Raw genomic sequence first — 22293 nt, forward strand, 5'->3', positions numbered from 1 at the left:
TTTTCTCTCTCTCTTTCCTTTCTCTCTCTTCCTAAAATTTTTCTTTTGTTTTTGAGACAGGGTTTTGCTATGTAGTCCAGACTTGCCTTGAACTCACTATGTAACCCAGGCTGGCCTCAAATTCATGATAATTCTCCTGCTTCGGCTTCCTGAGTGCTGAGATTACAGCTGTGCACCACCAAGCCCAGATCCATTTTCCCTTTTTTTTTGTTTGTTTAAAAAATTCAAATCAGCTGGGTGTGGTGGTGCATACCTTTAATCCCAGCAATCAGAGGGCTGAGGCAGAAAGATTACTGCAAATTTGAGGTCTGCCTGAACTTCATAGTGAGAGTAGGTCTTAAAAAAGCAAAATGTGGGGTTGGGGATTTAGCTCAGTGGCACTGTGCCTTCTTCGCAAGTTCATGGTCCAGAGTTTGATCCCAGGTACCCAAAACAAAAACAAAAAACCTAAACCACCAATATATGTTTTTTTTCCTCCTAATCATTTTGGATGATATTAGAAAAATGCCTGCCCAGCCAGGGATTTAGCTCAGTGGCACTGTGCCTGCCTTGAAAGTGCAAAGTCCTGAGTTCAATCCCCAGTACAAAAAAAAAAAAAAAAAAAAAAAAGCCTTCCCCTTCTGAATCCATTCTGCTGATGATGCGGGGAAACAAGCCTCAGTTTCCTCATCAGCAGGACAGTGCCATGACACTGTGCTGGGCTCCAGTGTGCTTAGAGCTGCCCAGTGCACCCCACCCCGGCTGCTGTCTGTGCCTAGGTGTCCTTACTCTGATTTGGCTACCCAGGGGCAGACCACTGGGCACGACTCGTGTGGGGTCTGGGTGTGGGTTTGCTGTGCAGGTAGGCAGGGGCCAAAATGGGGTGAGCCCATACCTCTCATCTTCAGAGGTAGATGAGAGGGCTGAAGAAGCTGATAGGCGAATGCACTGGGAACGGTGACCAGCAGGCGGACTCAAGGAGCACGCCATGTCTCTGGCCCTTGTCACCATTACTTCCAGTGACTTCTTTCAGGGCTACCGAGGCCGGTCGGGACAGAGATCCAATTCCTGCTGCGCATCTCTTGAGCCCAGAAAGACTGTTCTTTTAAATTTTTTACTCAATAAACCTTTCTTTCATTTGTGGTAGTAGAGTAATGGCTCATAATCCAGCTGGGTCAGTTAAAGGGCTGGAGAATGAGGACCTCCTGAACCCCACCCTGTTCTGTACCCTGACTCTTTTTCTTGGTCCCAGTTTTTGAGATTCCAGGCACAGTTAAAAAGTTGGAAACTGAGATAGATTTGGGGCCGGAGATTTAGCTCAGTGGTTCCATCGTCTGACTCGCAAGTGCAAGGACTCTAGTTCGATCCCCGGTACCAAAGCATGGGGGGGAAAGATAGGTTTGCAACATTTTATTTTGCCAAATAAAGATGCTAAAAAAGGAGACAAATACCATCTAAACATCATTATCATCTCATAAAAAAGGAACTTTGAAATTCCAACCAAGAAGGAAGGGTATAACCTCAGAACGGACAAACCTTACTATTCAATACTGTGAACAATGAATGGTATTAGAACTTGCTCCAGAGACACAAGTGAGTGTAACCAACCCCACAAAGCCTCATTTCAATGACTCCTTGTCAGATTATAGGCTGTAGGCAGTGTAGTAGTTTTTAGAAAAGCTGTGTTTATTTGTATATCTGCTTCCAGACTGGCTACTTCTATTTTAAGTTTATTTTTCCCCTGTTGAATTAATGTCATTAATCCCCTTCAAAATACTATCCCTGCTTCAAACACACTTCTCTCATCTTCCTTGTCACTTTCTTTTCATTTTGCGGTGCAGTGGACCGAACTCTCAGGACCTTGCACTTATGCGTCACTGAGCTAAATCCCTGGCCCTTTCTGGCCACTTCCTGAAGCAGTTCCGGAAGTCCTCTCTCTTCGATGTTGCTATAGCTTGAGTGTAGACATTCCCCCAAAGCCTCATGCAGTCATAGGTGGGGCTGTGTCAGAGGTGGCTGAATATCGCGTGGGTGACACCGGGATTGAGTCACGGTGCAGTGCTGGGCTCAAGGGCACTAGGACTAAGGCTGTGAGCGCTACCTGCCTTGAGTAGCCTGGATAAGATGTAAGGCGTAGAAAGAGCTGTGCTTGTCCCTTGCTTGTTTTTGTTTTGCTACCTTTTGCCCACCATGAACTGTGTCTCCTCTTCGATACTCCTCTGCCATGCTACCCTGCCGTGGAGCCAGCCAATTATGGACTGAAACCTCCACAAACTGTGAGCCAAATAAACCCTTCCTCCTTAACATGTGAGTGTTGGGTGTTTTGTCTCAGCAGTGAGCAAAGTAACTGACTGAGACAAGTGTCTGATAAACAATTTAGTGAATTTTGCTGCCAAGTGCCATCCAGTAAAAAGGAAGGTTTGTAAAAACATTACGGTGTGTCCTCATCTACCTCACTTACTGGATCTGGCACCATGAGACTTTTCTTTCCTAAAGCCATAATGATCATGAAAGGGAAATATTTTGAATCAACTCAGGACATACAGGCAACCGTGACAATGTAACTGACACTCACGAAAGAGGACTTGCAGACCTGCTTCTGACAGTGGCCAGAACGATGGGATAAGTGTGTTTGAAGTGACAGAGAATATTCTGAGGGGGAATTACACTTGATCTTAGCCGAGAAGTGAATTTTTGAGGGGGATTAATGACATTGTCTTTAACTGTAATAATTGAAAAAATTAAACATTCATTATATATTTTTTTATCATACTGCATATACCAAAGTCAATTTCCTTTCTTTCTGTTTTTTTTTTTTTTGGAGACAAAGTCTCTCTTTATAGCTCAGGCTGGCCTCAAATTCACAGCAATCCTGCTACCTCAGCCTCCTGAGTGATGGGATTACAGGTGTTTGCCTCCATGCCTGGCTCTGTAGTCTACTTTCTAGCAACAATTCACATCCCTTTCTTGTTCAGAAGAGACTCACCTCCTTCCTAAGACCCACTATCTTGGCTCAACAAGGCACTGACTTGAAGTTTGAGATCTCGTTACATAAGCCAGGTCCAGATATAACTGAGCTTTCTTCAGTGCAGTCATCTAGTGCTGTGGTTCCTCGTGACCCAAAGACCCAGGAAGTGTTGGGTCCTATAGCCCAACAAGGCTCCGGGAGCTCGATGGAGGAACGAGAAACCCAGGAAGGAACACACCAGGCTAGATGGTAAATAGACCTTTATTAGTCTGGCCAGATGGAGCTCTCGGAACCAAGTAGCTGGCTCAGAGAGCCAGCTCAGGGGATGAGGTACTTTTTATAGGGAGGTAAAAAGGGGGGTTAGCATTTTAGGCTTGCAGGCAGGGGACAAAGGTCTGCTGATTTGAGCTGGTGGTCAGCAGCCGCGTACTCGGCAGTCACATATTGATGAGCAACAGATACCTACAGGATGTTTCAAAGGTCACCAAGACATTCTGGATGAGCAAACAGTTTGACAATTAACTTGGGATCTCTATGTCTAGAGCCACTAACTTACACGTTAATTTGGATCTGGACTTCAAACAGCACAAGATTGCCTTACTTTCCTAGGCCAGGATTAGAACAAAGGTTGGGGCTGTGGCTACAATGGGAGGGGGTTAGAGCACTGTCTCCTAGGCCCTTTGTCATTTACCCTGGGCTTGTAATTTAGGTCTTACAATTAGAGGCCCCAGCTAGATGCCCAAGTGGGAACTGTAAATCTGGCTGAGATTCTCTGTCGTGGCATCCAGCAGGAGATTCTCAGACACAGACCTTTGAAAGCCTCCGGAGGTAAGCTTTGAACCGGTTGCGACTGTCTGTTTGTCAGGATTGAGGTGGCTGATGAGCTGGGAAGCCTCCCCTGACTCCGGACCTGACGAGGACTCTGGGTAGAATCAAAGCTTTTCTTTTTGTGTGGTGCCTGTCTGTCTTGTCAGTGTCTCATTTGTTGAATGTTAAACTAAATTTGTTCCTAGGGATAAGATGGGAGGATCCAGTTCCAAGAACACCCCGTTGGACTGTTTTCTCACTAATTTTATATTGGCCTTTTCCCATGAGCAGGAAAAAAAACATGGAGTCAACTGACACAGCCCATATTGGGCCTTGACCCGAGGCCCTCCCTCCCCCGCTGCCAGGGAATGACTGTCTGCCTCCTCAGAAGGGAAGAGGCATGTCCCCAGGATTTCCTGGGTTCCCTTTCTAGGATGCAGAGACCAGCTTGCTGGTAGCAGAACAAAAAGAAGGAGAATGAATGAAATTGTCTGTCTAAATGGTGAGATCCCCTGGGTTGATCTTTGTCTTTGGAAGGGGACCCAGGGAGGGAATGTGTTAACTTCTTGTGTGACTGTGTGTGTGAAAGAGACTTAGTTAGGAGAGTGAGTGAAATGAGCTAGGAAAGCCATCAGCAGCCTGGTCTGTACATCAAAAGAAAGGGAGGGGGCTTGCGCTTCAAGAGCCCTCCAGGTGAATAAATGAGGCCATTTTCTGGAATGGCACCCCAACCTTTGTTTGTCTTGCATCACCGGACAAGGGAATATCTAATGGTTGTGGGAAATGCTAATACTAAACCAACTGTTCCTAAGTACATAATTCAAAATTTTGATAAAGATTTTGTGGGGGACTATAAGATAAAACTGCAACCAAAGATGCTTAAAAACTTTGTGAGTTATCATGGTCTCAGCTAAGCCAGACTTTGCCCCCAGTGTGGGGGGGGACTCTAGACAAAAAGAAAGTTATCTGCCTTTGTTTTGCTTACCTGAGACTTTGATAACTTGGAGCCTATGTATTCTAGGAGCTGCTCAAGCTTCTGCTCCATGGTAATCAGCTACTAGTGAGAACTATTTAGTTTTGGTCTTAAAACAATTGCTTGCCAAATCTGCTGTTTTTCCCTTGGTGAACTTGCCTCTCAGGAAATGTGACATTGATGCAGGCAAATTCTGGTGTTTCCCCTTTGGAGGAAGTCTAGCTATCCCCCGTCCCACTTGAGTTGCTAAGAAAGTGTGGAATATGTGGGGACAAAAGCAGAATTGTTTAGCTTTACTGCACTAGAGGGTGCAAATGGGAAAGCATGGTCAGACTCAGAAAATGGAACAGGGCTTGCACTCAGATTAGAAAGAACTAAAATGAGAAAATCTCTAATGGATTAAAATCAGATAGGAAAATTCTGAAAGACAAAAATATAAGAGAAAAAACACTGCAAGCCAGAAAAACTGCAATTGTGTTTTACCAAACATCAAGAGATTTTTATAAGAAAAATCAAGTTAGAAATTTTAACTATTTGATAAACATATCTTTGTTTCAATTTGAATTAAGTTTAATTGTTGTGCTTTGAACATTTCTTGTGCATTACAAATTCTTGAATTGTGATTATAGGGTTAACTTGCTCCTTTCTGTACTTTGTTGATAAAAAACTCAAGGTTAATACTGTTCTATAGACAGCCAGTCAAATTTTAAGATGTAACAATCTGAGAACAAAAAAAGAACACTTTAAGATTTTAACAGCTGAAGTTTGTTATAAAAGGTTAATAATAAATAAGATAAAAGAAGATATACTTTTAATATGAAAGGATTTTGTATGCATGTCTTGTTAGAAAGATATAAAGAAAGATGTACAAGACCAGAAAGCTTAAGTATGTAGAAATGATTTAACAAGAAAATATGTATATTTGCTTGTTGGTTTCAAGTTTGTTACAGAAAGTTTACTTTTACAATAACAAAGAGCTTCCATTCCTTTTGATTCTAATTCTGTGAGATCTGTTAATTGATCTGCAAAAGTTTTGACTAGTTTTAACTAAAAGAGGTTCTAGGGCTGGAGATTTATTTAGCTCAGGAACCCAAGTTCAATCCCCAGGATCAAAAACAAAGAAAAATAAGAGGTTTTATAATTCAATTGGCCAAATACATTTGAGAGTATTATAGTTTCACAAACTGTCTTACAAGTTTGTGTCTGTACAATTGTTTGAAAGGTGTTTGTCCAATTACATTTGATTAAAATGACAAGGATATTAATAATTCGTTAATTTCTATAATTTGGTTTTATAAGTTAAAATTTTATCAAAATAAGTATAAACTCAGGTCTAGATAGATGCCTGCTAATAGTAATAAGGACAGCTACTGAAAAAAAATTTATTCTGGTCTTTATTCACTAATGGCCTTCTGAAAAGATATACCCCAGTAAACATGGCTAAATATGTTGCTACAAAATGTTTACATTGGTTATCATCAAAGGGTTAGATTCTAAATATGTTATTGTGATATGTTTATAGTGCTCATTTTCAAAATAAGATTTCTGTAGGAAAAGTTATTAAGAGGTTTTATAGAAAAATGCTTTTGATACCTAATTAGATGAAAGGTTATGAAGTTTCATACATAAAATTATGGTTATTGTTAATTTCTGGATGCACTAAATAAATAAAAAACAGGGTATTGAGAGAGTATTAATGCTGCTTCATTAGGCAGGATATAAAGTTTATGCTGCTTAGAGATAAAAGGACTTAAAACAGATAAAAAAATTTTGGGCTAAAAGGTTTTTACAGGATCTAGATTCTCTATATGTATAAATCTTTAAAGGGCCCCAAAAGACAGTGATTATTATAGGGTAAAGAGCAAGAGTCAGCATTTAAACAGCTAAAACTAACTCTTTCTGCTGCCCTCCTGTATCAGGGATCCTAAATGTGACCCAGCCTTTTAGTTTGTACCTGACTAAAAGAAATCATACTGCTTTAGGGGTGCTCCTTGAAGGAATAGGCCCATAGAATTAGCCTCTGATATATTTATCTTAGAGTTTAGATCCAGCTGTGAAGAGATAGTTCCTTTGTTTATAAGCCCTGTCAGCTGCAATAATGCTAATTAAAAAGAGCTGACCAGGTAACATTAAAAAAAAAAATCGATTATTCAGTTTCCCCATGCCTGTTAGAACTATTAAATAACAAGACACTGATGGCTTTCAAATAATACAGTCACATAATATCAGGTGAGAATATAGGTGAGAAACCCCACCTATATTTTGCTCCAGTTAAAACCTTAAACCCTGCTACTTTTTGCCCTCATAACCTGGCCCCCTGACCACGACTGCCTCAGGGTCACTGACAAATTGTTCTCCAGTCATCCAGATCTGCAGAAAAGACCCACTGCCTGAGGCTGATTTCGTCCTGTTCAAGGATGGGAGCAACTTCATGGAAAATGGGGTACGCTATGCTTGGCTATGCAAAGATGACTCAAGATGAAGTGGTCCAAGCAGGACCCCTCCCCACTGGATGGTCAGCTCAATGAGCAGAGCTATGGGCACTCATACAGGCTCTCCGATGGGCAAAAGGAAAGAGGGTAAATGTTTATACAGATTCCTGGTTGCCACTTGGTATATCTATGGCACAGTCTATAAAAGTGTGGGCTTCTCACAGCAGAGGGCAAATTTATTAAAATTAAACAGGAAATAATATAGTTATTTGAGGCAATGTGGAAATCTGACAAAGTAGCTATAACAATTCAAAAAGGAAACCATGCAATAGCAAATGGCAATGCTAAGGCAGATAAGCCAAAAGGGCCACTAAACAGAAACTTTACATGATTATACCCACCCCTGTAAAGGTTATAAATATGTATTAGTATGGGTTTGTACTTTTTCTAGATGGCCTGAGGGCTTCAGAAATATACAAGATTTTAATTTAAAAAAAATTCCAAGGTTTGGTCTGCCTCTCTCCATAGGCAATGACAATGGGCCAGCATTTCTAACAGAGGTTATATGAGATCTAGCTAAACCGTTACACTGCTTATTGACCTCAGAGTTCTTGTAAGGTTAAAAATTGATGAATTATGCCATTAAGGTAAATATTGTCAGATAACTGATTATGAATTGATCAGCTTCCTTTGGCCTTCTTTGAAATTAATAGATACCTCAAGTCATACTGGGTTCTCCCCATAAGAGGTCTTGTTTGGAAGGCCACCCTGTATCTTGAGACTCTATACAATTATCTCAGCTGGGCTTATCTAGTATGAAATCACAGCTGGTAAAATTGGGCAAGTATTTAAGAAAAATATTCAAGGGTAAATTAAAAATAAAGAAGACCTTCCTGTGCTAACTCCTGCCCAACTGATAAAACTGGGAGACTGAGTTTATGTTAAAATTTAAAAAGGACCCCTTTCTGACCTATATAGAAAAGGCCATATGAGTCACTTATGGTTGCTCCCACAGCTATCAAGGTAGCTGAAACTCAGCTACCATCACTCTAGAGTAAAAGCAGAATTCCAGGGATTCCTACCCCAGGAGACCAGAAGACAACGCACTCGAAGCCCTGCTCTCTCCACACCGGAAGCTGGTGAGTCTACGCAAGGAAGGCTGAAGAATGAGAACTAAAATCAGGATATGGACTCTTATATTGTGTCAAACTGTTGTGAGTTATTATGCTTCTAAATTAAGAGTATATGAGCCTACAGATGATAAAAATGTGAGAACTTTATATGCTCTGGGGATCCTAATCCCCAACTTAGCTGTCTAAGAGATGCCTTATACAAATTGCCATGATCCCTTTAGCTAAAAATTTAAGTAAATTGATGAATCAAGGATTTGATTCTACCTAAAATCAGTGGGGATTATAAGACCTAAATTACAAGCCCATGCTAAATGACAAAGGGCCTAGGAGACAGTGCTCTAACCCTCTCCCATTGTAGCCACAGCCCTGACCTTTGTTCTAACCCTGGCCTAGGAATGTAAGGCGATCTTATACTGTTTGAAGTCCGGATCCAGAGTAACATGTAAGTTAGTGGTCTCTAGACATAGAGACCCCAAGTTAATTGTCAAACTGTTTGCTTATTGGGAATGTCTTGGTGACCTTTGAAACATCCTATAGGTGGTATCTGTTACTCATCAATATGTGACTGCCGAGTACGCGGCTGCTGACCACCAGCTCAAATCAGCAGACCTTTCTCTCCTGCCTGCAAGCCTAAAATGCTAACCCCCTTTCTTACCTCCCTATAAAAGGACCTCATGCCCTGAGCTGGAGCCTCTCTGAGCCAGCTACTTGGTTCCGAGAGCGCCATCTGGCCAGACTAATAAACGTCTACTTAGCATCTAGCCTGGTGTGTTCCTTCCTGGATTTCTCATTTCTCCGTCGAGCTCCCGGAGCCTCGCTGGGTGTTAGGACCCAGCATGGTGGAAGCCTTTTTGGCTGTTCATGCTCCGTGGAGTGGAAGTGAGACTTTGCATCTTACAGAAGAAAGTGTTGGAAGGTGAGACAAAGACAGACACCTGGGCTGGGATGTAGCTCAGTGGCACTGTGCCTGCTTGGCAAGTGCAAAGTCCTGAGCTTGATCACTACCAACAACAAACAGACACCTGCAGTAAACTTGCCCGTTGGTTGCAAAGAGTGGTGATGGTGCTGACTGATCCATAGCAATTCTGAAATGGAGTCAGATCCATATCCTTGATCAGGACTGATTCTGCCCTCTAAAAACTGGATCTTCATGGCTTTTGGCGTCATGTTCGTAATTAACTCTTTCTTTTCCTAAACAAATGTCTTATTTATAGCTAAGTACCTTCCTCGAGCTATTTTCTTTTTGGTCTAAAGTATGTAACAGGGCTATTCCTAGCTGTAACCAAGTGTTTTTAGTTGGTCTTGTTGACACCTTGAAGGAAAACAAAAACAGTTTTAATAATAAATAAAGAGGATGGACAGCGGGCAAGCAGAAACAGCACTTTTCTGAATTGTTTCCTCATTCTTTTTGCTTCCCTGGAAACCCTTATGCTCGGGAACCACTAAAGGAGCATCTCTAATGGGATCCTCAGAGGGCAAGGAGCCAAGTGTAGCGGTGCTGACATCGGCCTGTCCTCTCACCTCCCTGGCTTCACCGCAAGTTCAGGGCCAGGCACGCCCTCAGGACAGCTGCTCTCTTTCCATGCAGCAGAGTGAGAGAAGCACACCTTCCCAGCAGCTTGTCAGGAAGGAGCCAGTAAATACAGGTCAGGGACCCTTGACGGTGGAGATTAACTTCCTGTAGCAGTCCTCAGAGCCTCCCCCTACTCTGTCATTTTGGCTTCCTGGTAACCAGGGAGGAACTGTTGTCAGGGCCCTTCTCAGAGCAGCCCCTGAGGCCAGGTGCTCTGCTAGGCCCACACGAGGGGTATGCTGTTGTCTCCAAGAGTCACAGAGAGCAGAGGCTGAGAGGTGTACCAAGGTCCAGGGTCCTGACTTGGCCTAAATCCATAAGAAAAGTCCACAGCCTCTGGGGACACTGGGTCTGGGTATCCTACTTTTGCTATCATCACAAGCCTCGGGCCTTGTGGGTCCAGCTCGGGCCTTGTGGGTCCAGCCTCGGGGCCTTGTGGGTCCAGCTCACTCACTGGTGGCTGGATCAGGGCAGTGGGATTTCTTTGGGCCCTGAGGCTCACAGCGGGTCCTGGTTTCTTAGTTCTGGGGTCTAGGATTGTTTCGGCTGGTGGATTTTCAGCTAGCTGCCTCTGCACTTGCCTACAGTAGGGAGTTCCAAAGGGGCTAATCTTTCTTTCTGTAGTTTGACAAATACCAGACTTTTTAAACCAGGCCCAACAGTTCTTCCTCCTCTTTGTTCTGAGGCAGGAGGAGGGTCTGGAAGTAGCACTGTTTGGGATCTGTTTGTAGGTTCTTTTCCATTCCTCTTAGATTTGCTGCTGGCATCAGAGCCTCAGGAATCTCATTGGCTGCTGTTTCAGGGAAGCAACTCCCAACCTGCTGGATGTGTGGGTTTGTGTCTTATGACGCTGAAGAATGGAATGGAATTGAGGAAAAAGGAGGCTGAGATGAAGAGCAGGAAAGTTTTATCAAGAGAAAGCTTGTGAGAGGCAGGAGGGGTCCTGAAGGGGCTCTTCCACCGAGCAGTTTGTCTAGGGGTTTTTATACAATAAAATCACGTCACAGGTTACTTGGGTCAAACTCCAGTCAATCCATAGGTCACTAGCTCCTATCGATTTAATAGGAAAACAGAGTAAGCAGCAAGGGTATGTGGGTGGCGGAGAAGAGTAAAGGCATTTCTGGAAGGGGAGGCAGCGAAGAGCAGGGTGTCTGCTCATCTGTCTGCTTGTTTGTTACACTGTTGCTGCGTGTTTGTTACCTTACTTCAGCTCCCTGCTTGGACTGTCTCTGGGACAGCAGGCCTCTGCATTGTGTCTCTGTCCTGTGACCTAATTTCTGTCAGCTCAGCCCTGGAACACAGGCTGGCTTGCCTCACCTCTGCTCTGACTGTCTGGGGCCTGGCCCTTTTCTGGCTATTATTCTCTATAGCTCTCTGCAGTTCTGTTAGTCTTACTGTCACTTGGCCTTTGCTCCTTTGGGTCAACACCTGGCAGTCCATAAACTCTCCAAGAAAGGGAGACTGAGGGCAAAGGGGGATTTGTTACTAAAGTCATCACTTGATATGGGGTAGGATAAATTGAGGTCAAGTTGTTGGGACAAGGAAAAAGACTTATTGGATGACAGCAAAAGAGAAAATGGTAGAGGGCTGGGGATTTAGCTCAGTGGCCTGCTGCCTGCCTTGCAAGTGCAAGGTCCTGAGTTTGATTCCCTGTACTAAAAAAAAAAAAAAAAAAAAGGAGGAAGTGGTGGGCTAGTATCCTAAAAAGACCCCTCCCCATCTTAACTGAACTCTGCAACTCTGTCTGGGTTTCAAACTCCTTACTATTCTCAGAAAGCCAGGCTTAGGTTAGAAAAGGACTGGTGACTGGAGGCCTTCAGACAGAACCTCTCCTGTGGTCACTGAGAAACCTGGTTGTTGGTCTGTGCATAATCACAAGCTCATCATGCTTCTGGAAATATCTTAGATGCTCTTACCTTGACGTTTTCAACCATGCAGAAGGAGAGAGACTGAGTAAATTTAGGACAAAGTCTGGGACAAACATTCCTTAAGTGACTAACACATGCAGAGTTGGGCAGGAATCTGACCTAATGGTCAAGATAGCACAGGATACAGATACAAGATGGAAACAGGGATGGCAGGTCTTCTTCACTCCGCTGGTGCCATCAACTGGACACTTGTAGGTCTGAGTGAAGAGTTCATGCTTTCACCAAAAACAGCCTTAACACTCCTGAAGGGTAAGCTAGGTGACCACTGTCATAACACACAGTCAGAGCTAAGCTAGCGGGAGACTATGCATCAGCTGCACAACCTCCAAAATTAGCAAGTTTTTGCTTGCTGTTTTTTGAGACAGGATCTTACTAAGTAGTTGAGACTGATCTTGAACTCACAGAGATCCTCCTGTCTCAGCCTCCTGAGTGCTGGGATTACAGGCGTGCCCCACCACGCTCGGTGAAAATGAAAGTCAAGTAAAAGCAAGTGAAGCCAGAGGGTTATTTAGGTCCCCCCACCCTGTTCCTGGGTCTTGGCTCAGACCCTCGTCGTACTTCCCGCCGCACTCTTGTGGCGAAGGCCTCTCTAGCTTCAGCCGTAGCCCCAGTAACCCGATACTTCTTTCCGTGCTCCCCTATACTTGGCGCAGAAGATGAGAAAGGAAAGCAGTGGTTTGGCTAAGTACCTTGGCCCCACGGGGCTGTGGGATTGGGGCAGGCCACCCTGTCCCTGGGGCACAAATGCGTGGAATGTCCAGGTGCATAGGATATTTCATCTTATTTTGCCCTGAGGTGCAAGACCAGACACGGGCCTTTTAGTGTGGTCATCGATGGCAGCGATAGGACAAAGGCAGAGGAAGGAGAGAGGAAGGTCAGTGCTGTAAGACGTCCTGCCGGATCGGATGGCACATCATCTCCTCTCACCCTTTTCCACCGCCGACGCCCAGCTTCCAGATGCGCTGCAGTTCTCGGCCGTCAGCTCCACGTCTAACACTGGGAGCTTGGGAAGGTGGGAGGACGTGGGGCTGGGCTCGGACCAGCTGCAGGGCTCTAAGGCTGAGAAAGCCCATGCAGGCCTCGGGGGCAGTTCATGTGTCATGCACTCAGAGCACTGCAGAAAAGGGGGCTCGGGGTAGACACTGGAGAACTGACAGGGCGGGATAGTGATTTCAGTCACTCTAAGGAGAGTTTGGGGGAGCAAGGGAAGAGAAGTTACATTTCTGTCCTCCGTCTGCGAGGAGGCAGAAGGCTGAGCAAGATGACCTGGTGAGGAGGAGGTGGCCTGTCCATGTCCCTCAGTGCGTGTCTGTAGGGACTCAGACCCTGCTGTCCGATGTGTCGACAGGAGCGGCCAGCGATGGGAAGCTCTCTCGACCGATTCCTAGGGGCGGAGTTTTCCAAACCCATTTTGGGGGCAAGGAGATCAGGCCTCATAAAGTAAGTGGCGTAAGGCACCAAGGTGGGGAAGGGTGGCAGGGATTCAGTGAGGGTCCGGTTACGGCTTCCTCCGTGATTGTCTTCCAGCCCCAAGCCTGTACCCAGTCCTCTCTGTTTCCTTAGCTGCCCTGCAAGTTTGGCGTCCTGAGCGTGATCCTGGCCCTCTGCAGCTTTGTTCCGGTCTCTTCAGTAGACAGAGGTGCTGCATCCTGGGAATGTGGCTATGCCCAGCAACACTGAAAGATGGTGGCTCAGGACGCGGGCTCTGGGACTGAGCTGCTGGGCTCTTCCTGGGCATAAGTACGAGGCAGCTCCTCTCCAACATCAGTTTCTTTCCTTCCTTCTCCCTCCCTCCCTCTGTCCTTCCACGACTCTCTTCTTCTCTTTCATTTTTGCAATGCTATGGATTCCACTCAGGTCTTCACACAAGCTAGGCAAATGCTCCACCACTGAGCTATACTTCCAGCCTACCAAAATCATTCTTTTTCTCTCGGCTTCGCTTTTTTTTTTCCTCAGAGCACTTATATCACCAGCCTATTAAACACTCCTTTGTTACTGTCTCCTTCATCCAGGAGATTGCTGCCTCACTGGAACAGGTGCTGTGCTGGTTCTGTTTATGGGTCCACCCTCAGTGCCTATGTAGATGCCTCTAAACATTGATGTGAACAACCAGTGGCTCCCAATGTTGCAATTTACTGCTTATGTGACCTTGGGAAAATTACTGCCTCTTGGTTAGTATTTATCAAGGCCTTACTATGTAGTGGGTACTATTTATTCCATGAGATTTGTGTGTTAACTCATTTAAGCCTTACAGCAATGCTCTGAGGGATTATATTAGTACCCTTTACCACTGACAGATGAGGAAAATGAAGCCCTGAGTAATGATCCAGGGCAGAATTAATTGCTGGTCCACTCCAGTGCTGGTTTCTGCTGTGCCCCTGTATTCTGATCCCCGTAGCTCCTGACCCATAAAACAGGGTTAATCACAGCTCTCCCTTCTCTTTTGCCCTACTGCTCACTTCTCTCATCCATTGGGCGAGGGTCTCCAGGAAGGACGAGATGGCCCAGGCCAGGCTAGGTGCCGGGTGGGCCCAGGCAGAGGTCATGGCTTTTATAAACTCTCTGGGCGCTGCCACTGGCATTAGGGCTTTTTTACAGGCCTGTGAGCCAAGCTCATGTTCCCCTCCCACATTTCTCCCTACCTGAGGTTCCCCTGGTGACTTGGGGAATTGGATTAGAGGAGTGGTCCGAAGAAGTTTCTACTTCTCGTAATATGACAGGATCTGTCTACTCTAGCTAAAACAGGAAATATTGGTTAGAATGAAAATAATCTTTTTCAAAGCACCAAACAGCCTTGTTAGGCAGGAAGGAATGAGTTGGTCAAAATCTAAGTGAAAGCAGAATCAGGAGGTAAGCAGGGTGCAGGGGCCCTCATATCTGAGGACACTGGCTAAGTAACCAAAGCCAAACCTGGGCTTTGGCTTCAGCAGTTCGGGGAAGCTGCAGCCCAGGGCTCATCTGAGCAGGGGACCCAAGTGAGAGACATCCCTCATCATGCTGGGACCCCAAAGGGCTACACGTTAAGCTAACAGGCTAGGGAATTCCACCCCTGTGCTCCCAGGACTGCAAGGAGAGTTAGAATTGCCTTGGTGCTGAGCTGAGCAGGAAGAGGGACACAGCCCCTGAAGGGCTCTAGCCCAGCCAGCTTTCCCTCAAGCCTGCACCCAGGTTCATTCATGTCCCGTGGGTAGAGTGGCAAGAAAACTCAAGTCCAGCCTGTTGGAGACATCCCACAGTAATTTCCTTCGGGGAAGCAGGCAGTTCCTAGCCAAAAGCAACCAAGCACCCAAGCAGTCTGGGAGTCCGTGGCTGCTGGCAGAGCCACTCGGCCTCGGTCTTCTTGTGCAGTGGGGGTCTCAGCTGGTGGCAGAGCTAGGACAGCTTCGGCCTCCTCATCGCTAGCGGGGGTCTCAGCCAGGTGCTCAAGGCACTCCCACATGTGAACTCTGAGCTACAGCCGAGGTGGGGGTGCCGCTTCAGAGAGAGATGCGGCCAGGGTGTGAGGTGTGCCGAGCTGGAAGGCGCAGCAGGAGGCTGTCCTTGGTTCCCAGTCGTGGGTGGGGGTACAGGAGAATGGTGACTGGTATGTGAGGCCCGGCCTGGATCTTTGATGTGTGCGTGGATAGGTGGGCGGGTGGACCTGTAAAAGGGGCTGCTGAAGAAAGGCAGCAAGGGAGCCCCCGAGGGCAGCCTCAGCGTTGACCTGCTTGGACGCCTGTAATTGCCCCTTTCATCCTTGGGAGGCTACAAATAGGGAGCCCAGTCTCGGGGCTCCCACAGCTGAAAGGACAACACCAGCGGTGAGTGTCGGCTGAGTGGGTCCCCCGGGTTGAGGGCTGCTCAGGGAACTCCTGACATCCAGCCTGCTCCTGACCCGGGGTCTGGGCGTTGAGCAGAGAAATGACTACAGCAGGTAACCCAGTGAGGGGAGTCAGCTACGGCGGACAGGGATTCCTGCATTCAGTAAGGAGGGGCTGTGGGGCTGGGGGTGTACAGATCTGGGCTTGGCCTGGGGTGGGAGCGATAGGCTAAAAGTTCTGGTGTTGCCCTTAGCTCCCTGCCTTCCTCGAACTTTCCTTCTTGTTTCACTGGAGGGACCGCTTGGGATAGGTCAGGGCTGTAGGGAAAGACGCTTCCCACCAGTCCCAGGACCCAAGCTTTGAAACAGCAGCAAAGGTGCTGCCAGGGTGGCTGGCAGGAGCCGGGAAGGGCACGCCATACCTTGGCGGTTCCTGACTCTGGTAAACGTGCTCTTTCCTCTCCTGGGAGCATGGACCTCTTGCTCCAACCCAGGCTGCCACAAGGCGTTAGACCCTAGCCGTGCTCTGCGCCCTGCTCCCTTCTCCCGCTTCCCTGCAGCCACACCACCCTGGCCATCCCCTGCTGGAACAGGAATCACTGGGGAGAAAGCACTGACCCGGGCTGCCCCACTCCCGGGCAGGACTCCCATCCACTGGGGGGATGAGGACTGACTCACTGGGCTCACATGGAAGCAATTCTTGCTTTCCTGCCTGCTCAGGATTTCCCCAGGCTTGAGGCACCAGCCCAGCAGGGTGTGGAAGGGGCCAGCGGGATTAAGGGAGGGAGCAATTCCAGGAAGATTCTTCTTCACCAGAACCGGGCATTCTGCATGAGCCTCCTATCTCAAGACCCCCGGGAGCCAGAGAGTGGCCTCAGCCGGGGGCTGGCTGCCTCTCCAGGGGCCCCTGGTTGGTGCACATGACTCAGCCTGTGTGGGGGATTCATCCCTCTTTCTGAGAAGGCACCTGAGACCCAGAGAGGGATGGCTCACCCAGGGTTGCAGAGCTAGCAAGGGGCAGAGGATCCCAGTTTTTCCTGTGGCTGCAGCACCCTTGAGTTCAGGGCAGGGGCCAGTGAGGTGGAGGTCTCCTCTCAGGGCTGACCTGCCCTGCCAAGACTCAGCCCCGGCAAGGATCCCCTGCAAGTTCTCACCAGAAGGCCCTCTGGGATCCCAAAGGGGAGGGGACTTTTAGGACCAGGGCCTGCCTCTCAAGGTGGTTTGGGGCACAGGGCCGTTTCTAGGGATTGTGGGGGCGAGGAAAGGTGGGAGAGAGAGTCATCAGGGAGGGTGATGGGGTGGGGTGTTCTCTCTCTGAGGAGTTGGCACCAAAGTTGGGGAAACGAGCGCTTGTCCAGGAACATCACAAGCGGATGTGGGAGAGGGATCAGAAGGCCTGGTGCGGTGGTGAGGGGTGCTCAGAGGAGGTGTGTGCGTGGGAACAGCCCCTGGGAAACACCGAGGGCAGCCAGAGAGGGGCTGGCTTGACTTCTGCTGAGAGTCACAGACTTGCTCTGTAGCAGTGAGGATGACCCTGGAGCAGGCCCTGGAGACGGTCATCGTCACCTTCCAGGATTATAGCCATCTCTCTGGAGACAAGCACAAGCTCTGCCAGACAGAGCTCAAGGAGCTGCTGCGGAAGGAGCTGCCCACCTGGACCCCAGTGAGTACCTGGCACCTGCCCTTTCCACCCAGTGGGAGGCACTAGAGTGACCTGGGGACAGCATGAGCAGAGGGCAGCCAAGGGCAGAGACCACACTGTGGTGAGGAGACACTGGGAAGGGACCAAATGAACTTTTCTTTTTGTTGTTGTTGTGATATTTTTGTTTTTTGAGATAGGGCCTGTAATCCCGGCAGGGCTAGAACTCATGATTCTCCTGTCTCAGCTTCTCTAGTTTTGGGATCACAGGCGGGCACCACCATGCCTGATTTTCACTTTCCTACCTGTAAAATGGAATGGCAATCGCTTCTTGTTCTCAAAAAGATTGGGACAATTAGGGGCAGCCGGGTGAAGAATTCAGGATTCAGTAGCACAGAGCAGGCACTCGGTCAGTGCCCTGAGAAGGGGGACTTGGGAATCAGATGGAAATCACACTGTCAGCCAGGTAGGCTGAGGCTGGGCCCTAGGAGAGGGTGGGGTGGGATTGCTGTGAACACTTATTCTACCCTCCTCAGCCTGCGTCTTCTCCCTCTGCACCCCTCTTTCACAGATGGAGTTTCGGGAGTGTGACTACAATAAACTTCTGAGTGCCCTGGACACCAACAAGGACAACGAGGTGGACTTTGAGGAGTATGTCCACTCACTTGCCCGCATCTGTCTCTTCTGCCACAAGTACTTCAGGGACTGCCCCCCGGAGCCCTCCTGCCCTCAGTAGCCTTTGCTCCAGAGGGCTATGCTGGCCTGAGAGGCAAGGTCTGCTCCAGGCAGCTCCATCTGTGCCCTGAGGGGGTCCTGGGCTCGTCTCCCTCACCCTCCCTCCCTGCTCTCCTGGACCCCTTCCAATCTGGAGCCAACCCGCCCCTGGCTTGCCCCTCCTATGCCAACTCTTTTTACCCATGAGAACTTCCTGGATGCCCAGCTGGTGAGGGGAGGGCAGCTCCCACCTCCACTCCCTCTCTCTGTGGGTAGGAGGAGGTGGGGTTCTGTCACAAAAGTCCTGGGGGCCCAGTAGTGTGTGCGTCAATGAAACTGTGGTAGAAGGGCCTGTGCAAGTCCTAATAAAGACGTATCATCTGCGTGGCTCGTTTTGGTTCTTCTGAGTGGACTCTCTGGGTATGGGATGGAGTCCTACTCCCTGGCCATTTCCACAGGAGGAAGGAGGCCAAGGGCAGGAGCCAGAGCTCTGCATGGGCACCTTGTCTCAGTGTTCACGTGGGACGGGTGAAGTTGACACAAGGAGTCCAGGGGAGGCCAGCGGACCCCAAACTCTCTCCCCTCTGTATCTCTTGAGCTATGTGACTTGGAAGGAGAAGTCCTGTTAGGAACAGCTGGAGGGTGCTGGGGACTTTAACTCAAAGGCAGCATTCTTGCCTAGCATGCTGGAGGAGTTCAGTTCCTAGTGGTGGAAAAAACAAAAAACAAAACAAAACAAAAAAAGAATGGGGGAAGGGTTCTCCGGGGACAGACCTCAGTTCTCGTGACCGGATGTTCTGGGGAGGAGGGTGGACTGTGGGTGGAATAGGAGCCCAGAGAGCAGCAGTAATCGGTTTAGGGCATCTGTGGTATTCGCTGGAAGCCAAGAAGAGGGTGATCTGTGTCGGAGGAGGATGGAGTACCTTGGGGCAGCCTCCACCCCTGAGGCAGCTGCTCCCAGCCACTGCTTAGGGGTTTTAAGCCCCACTTCGACTCTCACTCAATCTCTGAGTTCAGGCCCCATCCTGACAGGTTAACTCTGAGTCTGGCTCCCCCAGGTTGTGCTATTTCACTTCTAATTCTGCGCCCTAACCTGGGTTCTTTATTCCTGACATCCCTCCCGACCCTGAACACCCTCCTCACCATCACTCGTACACTTTCACCCTTGCCTGAGCCCCACACCTTGCTCCCACCTCCCCTGCATCATTAGCCCTCCAGGACCTTTCTCTCTGCCATTCCTAGGGGGTCCCAGAGCCTCTTCTGGCCCACTAGTCTCCACCCCAGGCCTGTGGACATGGATGAGAGCTCTCAGGGCGGAGCGAAGGGCTGGCCGAGCTGTCCCACAGCATGGGCCTGCGCGCTCCTCTCCAGCTCTTGGGCAGCTGCAATTTCCCACTGTCACCCAGCACCCTGCACCCCCTTTGCTATGTGCCTGGTGGGACTACTCCACACCCCCACCACAGACTGTCCCTCCCCCAGGCTGATCTGTGGACTATGAGAGGTGCCACTCCATCGAGGTCCCTGTGACATCGGAAGGGTTCGCCCGTTGCCTGTGTGTGTGTCTGCATGGGGGGTAGGAAGCTTCCAGGCTGGGCTGCTGTGGGGAGGTTTGGGCTGGGGCACTCGCTCAGCCTATGGCAGGAGGGCAGTGTCTGCTCTTCCCCAGCCCCTCATGGGCTGGGCCTCACTGGGCATAAATAGGTCAGACTGCTGGGCTCTCCCCAAACCTCTCTGCTCAGCACTTCCTCTCTCGGCCTGGTAAGTTGTGCAAGGGTAGTCAGAGTGTGAGTTGGTGCAGCACAAGGGGAGGCTTGGGGGGCCAGATGTGCTGAAGAGGTCCAGATGTGAGAGTACTGTGGAGGTTCTGGGCGGGGAGGGGAAGAGAGAGAGAGAGAGAGAGAGAGAGAGAGAGAGAGAGAGAGAAGGACGGAGGGAGAGGGGAAGAGAGTGAAAAACAGAAAAGTGTGCAGGTGGCTCGATTTGAGCTCTACAAGAGCTCTGAGATGCTGGGCTTATGAGAGCTGTTATTATAGTGTGCGTGGTGTGCATGACCCAGGGTAGGCCGGCTGGCTTGTGTTTGAGGGTTGCATGTGCTCATGTGTGCACCCTTGGGAGTCGGAAGCAAAGCAGAAACCCCCACGGGCCTCTGACCGGTAGAGCCCGCGAGTCCCTGCAGGTGCCCAGCTGCTCAGCCTGAGAGCCTGGCCGCCCCACCTTTCCTTCACACTTTGCCACCTCTTCCTGCCTCCCTCCACTGGGCTGTGGGCACTTGGTGGCTGTTTTTTTCCACTGCAGGGCTGTGGGCAGGCTTCCCGCAGCCTCGCCCTGCACTGGGGGCAGAAGAATGGGTCTGAGCCGGGTGTACGCTGTGCTTGTGGTTGAACTGTGGGAGTGGTTGGATTTAGTGGGGGTGGGAAAATGCTGTTGTTGAGGAGAGGCCTGAGGGAGGCCCAGGAACTGGCTGCCAGGATCTCCAGGGCTTGCAAATATCTGCTGCCTGCAGCCTGCATTTCCCACTGTGCATCTCTCTTGCTGGGAACTGGACCCACTTTCCTGGGCACCCCCAGGTGGGACCTCAAGGATGGGGGTGGAGCACATCACTCTGAACTCACGGCTGGGGATGGGGATGAGGCTGCCTTGGTGCCTGCTGTCCCCAGGTTGGAGGCGGCCATGGCTTTTCCCCTGGAGAATGCCTTGGATGCGATGGTGTCCACCTTCCACAAGTACTCGGGCAAAGAAGGTGACAAGTTCAAGCTGAACAAGTCTGAGCTGAAGGAGCTGTTGACCCGAGAGCTGCCCGGTTTCTTGGGGGTGAGTGTCTTCTGCCAGATAGTGGGCCCTTGAGTGTGGCCACTGGGACGAGGGTGGGCCTGGGAGGCACCTGCCTTTGTGTAGAGCACGGCTGCAGTCGGAACTATCCGTGACGTGGGGAGCTGATGTAGAGAGTGAGCTCTGGCTGCTGGGTGTGGAAACGCAGGGAGCACCCACCACTTACAGTCCCCAGCAGAGAGCTGGGTGAGTGGCCGCGGGCCAGGTGCTCTGCGAGGTGCTTTGTACAGCCTAGTAGAAGGAACACCAAAGCTCAGAGAGCTAAGCAACTTCCCGAGGTAGTCAGTGTACAAAACTGGGTGTGGCCCAGTCGTAGAGTACTTGCTTAGCATGCACTATATCCTGGATTCGGTCCCCACAACCACAAAATAAACTGTCCAGATCAGGACCGTGACTTTCACCATCAGCCCTACAATGGGCACCCTCTGAGTTTCTTTGTGTGAAGACACAATTATGAAGACATACACACACCTACAGACCCCCCACAATAGCATCATACAGTTGTTAATACAGTGTTTTTGTAATCTTCACATAATTGGGTATTTACAACTAATGTGGGTGAAGATGTGGTCCCATTATTTCCCAGTGCCACCAGGTACTCATAATTCTTCACCCAGGGAGCAACTTTCTCCACCCTACTCAGTCCTGAGGCTTGGAATTCCAAAGCCCTTAGCAGTCCTGAGCTGCAGTCCAGTGGCAGAATCCTGGTCTAGTCTTGGATCCAGTTCCCTGTCCCTTCTTGGCTTCTGTCTTCTACTGGTAGCTTCTTCTGCCTCCAGAAAAGGACAGATGAGGCTGCATTCCAGAAGCTGATGAGCAACCTGGACAGCAACCGGGACAACGAGGTGGACTTCCAGGAGTACTGTGTCTTCCTGTCCTGCATTGCCATGATGTGCAACGAGTTCTTCGAAGGCTGCCCAGATAAGCAGCCCCGGAAGAAGTGAAGGCTTCTTGGAGGCAATGGGGTGGGAGTAGAGTCTGTGGCTGGGGTCCTCCCAGGCACAATGAGCATGGTACCTCACTCTGGGTTTTTTAGATGTGTGCACAATGCTGAGCAAATTTAATAAAGTTTTGGAAGCTATGAGGTTGGTGGGTGCACAGAGCCTGGGGGTGTGTGTTGGAACTGAGGAATCTGTCATGGGGTGATGGTGGGGAGCACCAGGAAGTGAGATTCAGATTTATGGAGAGTAAACCAGTAAAGACTGGGAGGGATATACCTCACTCTGGGTTTTTTAGATGTGTGCACAATGCTGAGCAAATTTAATAAAGTTTTGGAAGCTATGAGGTTGGTGGGTGCACAGAGCCTGGGGGTGTGTGTTGGAACTGAGGAATCTGTCATGGGGTGATGGTGGGGAGCACCAGGAAGTGAGATTCAGATTTATGGAGAGTAAACCAGTAAAGACTGGGAGGGATATGAGGTTACTGAGGGTGTGTGTGTGTGTGTGTGTGTGTGTGTGTGTGTGTGTGCGTGTGTGTGTGTGTGTGTGTGTGATAAAATGGTCTCTGGCGCGAGGGAGAA

At 48.9% G+C, this 22293-nt stretch overlaps 2 protein-coding genes across 2 annotated transcripts; both read left to right on the plus strand.

Moving 5' to 3' along the window:
- The first annotated feature begins 16363 nt into the window (after positions 1 to 16363).
- S100a3 (S100 calcium binding protein A3) lies at positions 16364 to 18293 on the plus strand. The gene is made up of 3 exons (XM_033758354.1): positions 16364 to 16502; positions 17113 to 17255; positions 17803 to 18293. Exons 1-3 carry the CDS (start codon positions 16424 to 16426, stop codon positions 17965 to 17967), a joined length of 387 nt encoding a protein of 128 aa, XP_033614245.1. The 5' UTR covers positions 16364 to 16423; the 3' UTR covers positions 17968 to 18293.
- Positions 18294 to 19610: 1317 nt separating this feature from the next.
- On the plus strand, positions 19611 to 21855 carry LOC104857426 (protein S100-A4). The gene is made up of 3 exons (XM_010617294.3): positions 19611 to 19703; positions 20603 to 20756; positions 21554 to 21855. Exons 1-3 carry the CDS (start codon positions 19618 to 19620, stop codon positions 21716 to 21718), a joined length of 405 nt encoding a protein of 134 aa, XP_010615596.1. The 5' UTR covers positions 19611 to 19617; the 3' UTR covers positions 21719 to 21855.
- Positions 21856 to 22293: the final 438 nt, after the last annotated feature.

Source organism: Fukomys damarensis, unplaced genomic scaffold (assembly GCF_012274545.1).
Source record: "Fukomys damarensis isolate Sample0158 unplaced genomic scaffold, DMR_v1.0_HiC HiC_scaffold_33, whole genome shotgun sequence".
Classification (NCBI taxonomy): domain Eukaryota; kingdom Metazoa; phylum Chordata; class Mammalia; order Rodentia; family Bathyergidae; genus Fukomys; species Fukomys damarensis.